Source organism: Gavialis gangeticus, unplaced genomic scaffold, assembly GCF_001723915.1.
Source record: "Gavialis gangeticus isolate Ggan-Ray unplaced genomic scaffold, GavGan_comp1, whole genome shotgun sequence".
Lineage (NCBI taxonomy): Eukaryota > Metazoa > Chordata > Crocodylia > Gavialidae > Gavialis > Gavialis gangeticus.
The window spans coordinates 29454840-29462557 of NW_017729034.1; the positions used below are offsets into that span (position 1 = coordinate 29454840).

General features: G+C 47.4%; 1 protein-coding gene across 4 annotated transcripts in view; it reads left to right on the forward strand.

Annotated features, from left to right (window-relative positions):
- The window catches only part of MDGA1 (MAM domain containing glycosylphosphatidylinositol anchor 1), a 383343-nt gene that overhangs the window by 119220 nt on the left and 256405 nt on the right, over positions 1 to 7718 (forward strand). For all 4 annotated transcript variants that reach the window (XM_019527003.1, XM_019527001.1, XM_019527004.1 and 1 more), the window contains exon 8: positions 3158 to 3451. In XM_019527003.1, coding sequence (XP_019382548.1) covers positions 3158 to 3451 — 294 coding nt within the window. The remainder of the gene's footprint in view (positions 1 to 3157; positions 3452 to 7718) is intronic.

Here is a 7718-nt window from a genome sequence, read left to right on the forward strand (position 1 = left end):
CCTGAGGATTTCCCTTGGTCAGGGCTTTTCAGCATTAGTTAATGAGATTAACTAATTCACATGCCCTACTGCCTTGGAAGGCAGGGGAATAATATCAAGCATGTTGTACATAGGATGGCCATCACAGAGGACATTCTGGTTTGCTCTACTCTGTCCTCTGTCCTCTATTGATATGAAGCCCAACACCTATATGTCCTCTATTTTCCTCTTCAAGAGAAAAACAGAGGACGTAAAGGCACTGGTTTTGTATCAGTAGAGGACAGAGGACAACCGGACTGTCCTCTATGATGGCCACCAGGGGACCTGAGGAATAAAACATGAAATAATTGGCTCAAAGCCTGCTAGCGAGTCAATGGCAGAGCTGGGGACAGATCCAGCTCTCCTTATCCCCAGAGGCCATGGCCTTCTTTCTTTTCCAGAAAACAGTAGGTAGTAGAAAGCAGTCATATATAAGATCATAAGGGGTAGAAAAGCCCTATATGGTCATAGATGCTACACCGCTCTCCTCCCAAATCAAGGCATGACAGGACCTGTGGGCACACATATTGGGAGCCTATTGGGAAAACACCCACTAGGAAGTAACTGTGATGGGACAAAGTTGTCACTACTTCCTTTCTGCCAGTGATAAGCATAAGGTGCTGGCACAGTCCACAATATGGGTGATGCTGGCTGGGAAGGAACCATGACAGGGCAATGGAGAAAGGTGGCATTTTAGAGCATTTGTTTAACAATATCATCAGCACTCCCTCAGTATGAACCTCCCTGCCCCTGGGGAGCCAACACTGGTGTCTTTGGCTCTCTGCTAACCTTTAAGGAAACGTAAGAATGCTCCTTTCTGTTTGCTGTGAGCCCTTCAAGCAAAGGTCGGCAGCCGTTCACAAAGGGTGAGATGAAATTGTGTAGCTCCATTCTAAAGCAGGCCACCACTTGCAACCTGGCCACTTCCCTTGCTGTTCCCCTGCTGCTGCATGCTACCAAGTGTAGCCTTGGGCCAGTGTTTCCCACACAATAGGCACTCTCAAGCCCCCCTTGCTGCAGCCTTTGCTCATCCCCATCTCTGAGTGCTGCCAATCATTATTGCAAGCTGCAACAGATGGTAGTGGATTTGGTGGGAAGAGAAACAGTAGGGCAGTGCAGACTCCCTGGGGATTTGCCATGTTTCCCACCCCCCTCCTGCTTCTGATCACTGCCATGGGTTGGATCAAACCTTTGCAGGCCGGGTCACATCTCTTTCCAGGCTGGATCCATCTGTAGAGTCTTTCCCCAGAGCCATGGGATGGCAACCATTCTGTGTTCCCTGGCCATTTCCCTGACTGAAAAGCAGGACCCACATCCCCCAAAATGGCTGCCTTCCCTGGGAGTTTCAGATGATGTGCCTTTAATTAAAATATCTGCAAAGACAATTTACAGTTTTTCCCCATGGAGAAAATTGCCTCTCGCCGGGTGAGCGCCTGCTGGCAGCACTGAGTGGCGAGAGCACACAGCTCCTTTCGCACTGTGCCAGAGAGGATGTGATGAGATTCCACAGCCCACAGGAGACCTGCAAATTGAAAACTCAACCTCCCAGTTGCATAGTGAGGTCACTACTGAGGGAGACTGAGACCAGAAACATTTTAAATATGCTCTTAAATATAGCTATGTGCTGAAATTTCCGTGCAGTCATCACAACACTCTCTTTCTCATGAGTTGGGCTTTAGTTGAGCTTATGCTGGCCAGTAGAGATCTGTATGGCCCCCAAAATGCTGAACTTTCACTTTAAAAGAAAAAAAATATGTGGCCCTTGCATTTGTGAAGTTTTCAGTCCCAACCTTGTTCCACTGCAGTGCTGTCTGCAGAGATGGAGCCTGCCACATAAACTCTTGGAGCTGGGGGAAGTGCCCATTTGTCTCAATAGGCTGTTAACTCTGAAGCCCAGCAAAGACAAGTGCAGTGTCAACATTATGATGGCTTTAGTAGGGATTTCCATTTACTTCATGGTGCATTACGCATGGTTGGTGGAGTTTTATGGTTATTCATGAGGCTTGGGCTAAGAGCCTCCTCCACATAGACCTGCCCCCTGTTCATCTCAATTAGAGACCTTAGACTCCCTGTGGCCTGTCTCTGTCAAGAAAGTGTTGTTGGACAGCTGGTGGCTGGAGCTACTACGTTCCCTGTCCTGGAGGGACATTTGCTGAGGACATTCCTGTAATTCAGTACCTGAGCACCTCGCTCTGCTCAGTGAGTTGTTCCCTGCATGAGTGGGTAGGGGCTCCACTGACCACTGGGCTCAGCTGGGAGTTACCATTAGTAGTTGAGGCACAATGAACACTAGCAGAGAATAAATGAGCTGATCTGTTTTGCATCCATGCTTTAGAAACTGGCAAGGATGTGAATGGAGACTAGGAGGGAGATATATGAAGCATTATCCTTATTATCCAATCCAGCTTTGGGAAGGAGACTGGATGCCCTGCTGCATTTGGCATCTCACCTCTGGGCTGTAAGCTACAGTTCCAGCCAGGGAATTAAAAGACTAACATATTGAGAGGGATGATTTTGCCTCTGGTTCTTTAATTCTAATGGCATTTTAGATGGAGAGTGACTCAGTGTCCCTCCTGTTTGGTAGCAGTTCAGTGGCATCTCTGAGGGGAGTTGGCACTCTGTATGGTGTTGTTTCACACAGTCTAGAAGCTGCAGAGACCAAATGTCTGGAAGCACCAGGGCCTGCTGAATTGCTTGCCATTGCAGTACCTGCGGCATTGGCAGTGTCCTTGTTCTCTCTGGACTGCTCTTCACCTGTGGCACACTGTAGGTAGAGGGGTTCTAGGTTTTACTGTGGCTGTGATGGGACAAATGGTTGCCAGATGGGACAATGAGTGAGACTGGTCCCTTTCCAGTCCCATGTTCCTATGGAACTTACCTTAGTAGGTATAGTGTGTTTGGGGACCCTACTCTAGCCAATACTATCCTTGAGCAGAGGGCTTCAGTCTCTTGAGTTGCCAGCATGACAGGGATGGTCCTGCTTTGAGCCAGGGGTTAGATTAGATGGCCTCTTGTGGTCCCTTCCAATCCTCATTTTTTATGATTCTGTGATTCTATGCCTAGTGAATTTCCCACATGTTGGGCTGTGTGGATGTGAACCTGACATACAAATGGTCCCTTTTGGTTATCTTCTTTTTAGTGCCTCCAACCATCAGTGTCCCTAAAGGCCAGTCCACCATCACTGTGCGGGAGGGCTCCCGGGCAGAGCTGCAGTGCGAGGTTCGAGGGAAGCCCAAGCCACCTATCATCTGGTCCCGGGTAGATAAGGAAGCTCCCATGCCCTCAGGCACCATGACGGAGGAGACATATGATGGGAAACTGCGTCTGGAGAGCGTGAGCCGGGAAATGAGCGGGACCTATAAGTGTCAGACAGCCAGGTACAATGGCTTTAACATCAGACCCCGGGAAGCCATGGTACAGCTCAACATACAGTGTGAGTATCCCAGCATGACTCTGTAGCTCTGTACCAGTAGGCCAGCATGCATCAGGCTTTGATAACACCTAAGTGGGTGATGTATATGCACTGCTTTCAGGCAGGATTGATATCCTTTACTGGAATGAGGGGGTTCTGTTTCATTCTGGGGATTCTGAAGGGTCTTCTTTACCTGTCATGTCCATGCATGAGGACAGCATAATTGAGACATGTCACATAGACAGCAATATATTCTGGGCAATGGTGGAGCCTGTTCTATTTGCTTACACTGCCTGTTGCTCCTCTGCAGTCTGGGTCACCTCAGTTCTTGCCACAGCATATGTGTGTGTGCATTACGCATGCACAAATACATTAAAAGCACATTACTAAAGCTGCAAAGTCAACCACTCAGACATTGGCAAATGACAACATTAAGGTTGCTTGTCTAACCCTCATTCAGTCCTCTGGTGCATACCCTTGATGATGCCCTTCTTAATCAAACAGTTGTATCCTGTTTCTTCTCCAGGACACCTGTCTCATTCAGTACACAGGGTGAATCTGCCCTGGGATGTACCAGCGGTATAGTGAAGGATCCTGCTTCATTTGTTGCAGAGGCTGGAAAGTGTATAGTGAGGGAGGCAGGAGACTGCGGGAAAAGAAAGGAAGGTGTCTTGGTTACAGCACTTGAATGTTGTCCTGGAAAATTGGATTCTGTCCCTGCCTATTAGTCTGTGGCATGCAATTAGTGACAGGTGGTCACCAATTGTGTGTTCCTTCTTGTCCAAATGCCTGACTTGAGAAGTTGTGGTCTGATGCGCAGAAATACTAAGCACTCACAGCTACAACTGAAATCAGGAGTTGTGTGCTTTAAATATAGAAAGTGCTATATAATACAGAGTACTGAGGTTCTAGACATGATAAATTAATGCAAACATTTTATTTTAGTTTACCTGTGCCTTGGTCCTCCACCTGTAAAATGGGGATAATAATATCTATGTATAATGTTGTGAATGAAAAATCATTAAAGTTTATGAAGCACTCAGAAGATTGCCTTGGAAAAGCCCACTGGGAAATTAAAAATTATGCCTCCATAGTGGAGTCTGAATAGTGTTCAGTAAAAAAAAAGGCATAGGTCATTCATTGAACAATGAGGAGAAAACAAAATAGCTGCTCATTAAGTGATTGCTATTCATTCTGAGCACTGAATGAGGTAGGGGTCCTGTGGAAAATAGTATGTGGATCTTGTAATTAAAGGCTGTTTCCTAATGCACATGGGTATTAGATTAATACTGCCCAGGCAAACTTTATTCTGGTATTTTCTAACTCGGCATTTATGATTGTGCAATATTAATAATATTGTTTTAGCATAGTTGTGTTTGTAATTTTATAGGGTTTTTTACAGTGCAAACTAATCCCCCTACCCCAAAATTTCATTGTGTGGCACCATATTGACACCCTCATGATTCATCAGCCAGATTTGAACCCGATCATACTTCTGCCAGTTGAACTGACAGAGTATCTGATAGCAGTAGCAGGCTGTTATCCATCATGTGACTGGTACAAGAGGAGAATGGAGTAGTTTTACGGACGTTGGTCATGTTTTGATGGATGTATGGGACAGCCAGGAGTACAGAGTGATCTGTGCCTTCCCCTTAAGAACCCTGCTGAGTAGTGGGCTGGAGGCAGCGCAGATAAGGAAAGCCTCGAAAGCACACGGGACTAAGGTGGCTTGGTTATTTCACCTCCCAGATGGAAACTGAAGCCCTTTGGATGATATTAATTGTGGTGGTAGAGCCTGAGGCCATCCTCGTAGCCCCCCTGACAAGGCTAATCCCATCAGGATAGCTTCAGTAGTGACCTCCTGTGAACACATAGAATCATAGAAAAGTAGGGCTGAAAGGGACTTCAGGGGATCATCTAGTCCAAGCCTCTGCTTAAAGGAGAATCATGCCTGTGTAAACCGTCCTAGACAAGGGTTCGTCTAACCTCACTTGAAAAACTTTGAACTACCCTCTCATACAGCTAGGAGGCACACTGCCTGAATCACCAAAATCCACTCTAACTTGTCACAGGTGAAGCAGAGGGATGAGGGCACTTTCAATATTCTGCTATAGCAAGGACAGGAAGTAATTGTTAAATACACTCAAGAAGTCCAAGAAAGAGGACCATGCTCCCTGCTACAGAGGAAGACCAACCCCCCACACACCATGCCAATCTGACCAAGGTTTACTGTAACTCCCTACCACTGATCTGGAAGTGAGGGGAGTGGGATTGGTAGGAAGGATGCTGATTTGCACCAGCCTGTACCACCCCCAGCCCCTGACTAATGAAACTACACGCACTGGATTGAGTAGTTCATTAGACACTAGCTATGCATTCCCCCACCCCTCCCTCTAGCTCTGCTTAGAAGGTGTGATGCTTAATCTGGTAACCTGGACAAAACTGACCAGACTTCAGTGTGACATATGGGAGACTGAGACTTTGAGATGTGCCAGGCACTATGCAGTCAGTTTGCCAGAGATGGTATCTTGTATTAGACCAGCTAGACAGTTGCAGAAAAAAAAATTCCCAGGCACTATGGGCACTTTGCCTCTTCCAAGAATATTATGTCAGCTTTATGGACTGTTATATGACTCTCTGTGGGGCAAAGGGACATCACAGCAATGAAACTGAGGAATGGGAGAGAATTCATCTAAATTTTCAAGTAGGTAAACAGGTCTGGGGAAGTCCCATCTACCCTGGGAGACATTGCACAATCTGGTTTGAAGTAGAAGAAAGAGCCTCCAAAAGATATGCAAATAAGGGATGTTAAACTTGTTTGAGCTGAATCCAGACTCACACCCAGAATTCTCAGCCTCTCAAGGAGCCCCACAGGCTGTATCTTTGACACCTATGATAGGTGACCAAGCTGAGCTGGGGGAGGGTGTCACTCTCATTTGACCAAAAACTGATATGAGACTGCAACATAGATCTCATTCTGGAACAAAGAACTAACTAATTTGGGTACCACCATGTGGACCTCTGGCAATAGCTGGTGAACCTAGCATATGTGTGGGCTGCTTATTGTTTTCTGATGTGTTTTCTTGGTAATGCTGTCGTCTTAAAATAAACAGTCCCCAGGCTTTGCAAAGGCTGGATGATCCCTAGTAAACTCTGTCATTACCCCTGACAGAGCAAGCAGGATGGCAGACTCTAAGCTACAGTGAGGCTTTCTGGGGTGGTTCACGATGACTTGCAAAGGTGCAGCCCTCTATCTTGGTTTGAGGGGGGCATGTGTCTTCACCCCAGGGAGGGTCTGGCTGCGGGCCTGTGACCACAGCAGGTGGTCTTTGAGGAAGCCATGCAGTGGGTGGAGGTACAGATAATATTGGACCAGTATCATCCTGCACACCTTCTGCTGCTGTTTTGCATCCTCAACAGCTCCACCTAAAGACAAGCAATATTGAATGGATTCTGGTCCCGCCCCAATAACGTACCCAAAGTCAGCATGAGCTATATGTGATCCCCTAAACTATCCCCCCCATCCTTTTCCCATCATGCTGCAGTCTCAGTAGAGAGTCCAAGTCCTGAATGGGCTCCTGGGACTGAAGTGACACCTGGACATTGGCGTGGAGGCAGCTGGCCCGTCCCTGTTCAGTGCATAAGCGGAAGCCTTCCCTCTCTGGGGCTTCTCCATCTGTCTTCTTTAACCAGCATGGAATTGACTAAGAAACAGAAGCAACCCCCTGCTGGAGTGCTCAGCGCCTTCCAGCTCCCTGCTGGAGAAAGAGATTGGAGAAGTAAGCAGTATGTTGGTTTAGCGAAGAGGGGTGGGTGGGAGAAGCCAGAATTGCCCCTTGGCCTTGCTCCATTTTCCGCGAGGTTGGTTTCTTAGTCTATTCCATGCCCCTCTCTGGGGCTTCTCCATCTGTCTCCTTTCACTACCATGGAACTGACTAAGAAACCAGCCTCTTGGAAAGTGGAGCAAGGCCAAGGGGCAATTCTGGCTTCCCCCCGCAACCTACCTCTCCCTACAAAACCAACATGTCCATTTCTCCATCCCCCTCTTCAGCGCTGGGCCCTCCAGCAGGGGGTTGCTTTGGTTAATTGAAATGCTGCTGTCTAGTATGGGCTGCTCATTAGTTTTGTAGCTTGCTCTGGAATTCTAATCTTGTTGGAAATGGGAATCGTGTGGCTTCTGAAGCCTCTGTGATAAGAGAGCTCCCCCCCGCCCAAGCCTGTTCCTTCTATCACGTCAGGGAGGGAAGGGGAGGGTGTGTGTGTGTGTGTGTGTGTGTGTGTGTGTGTG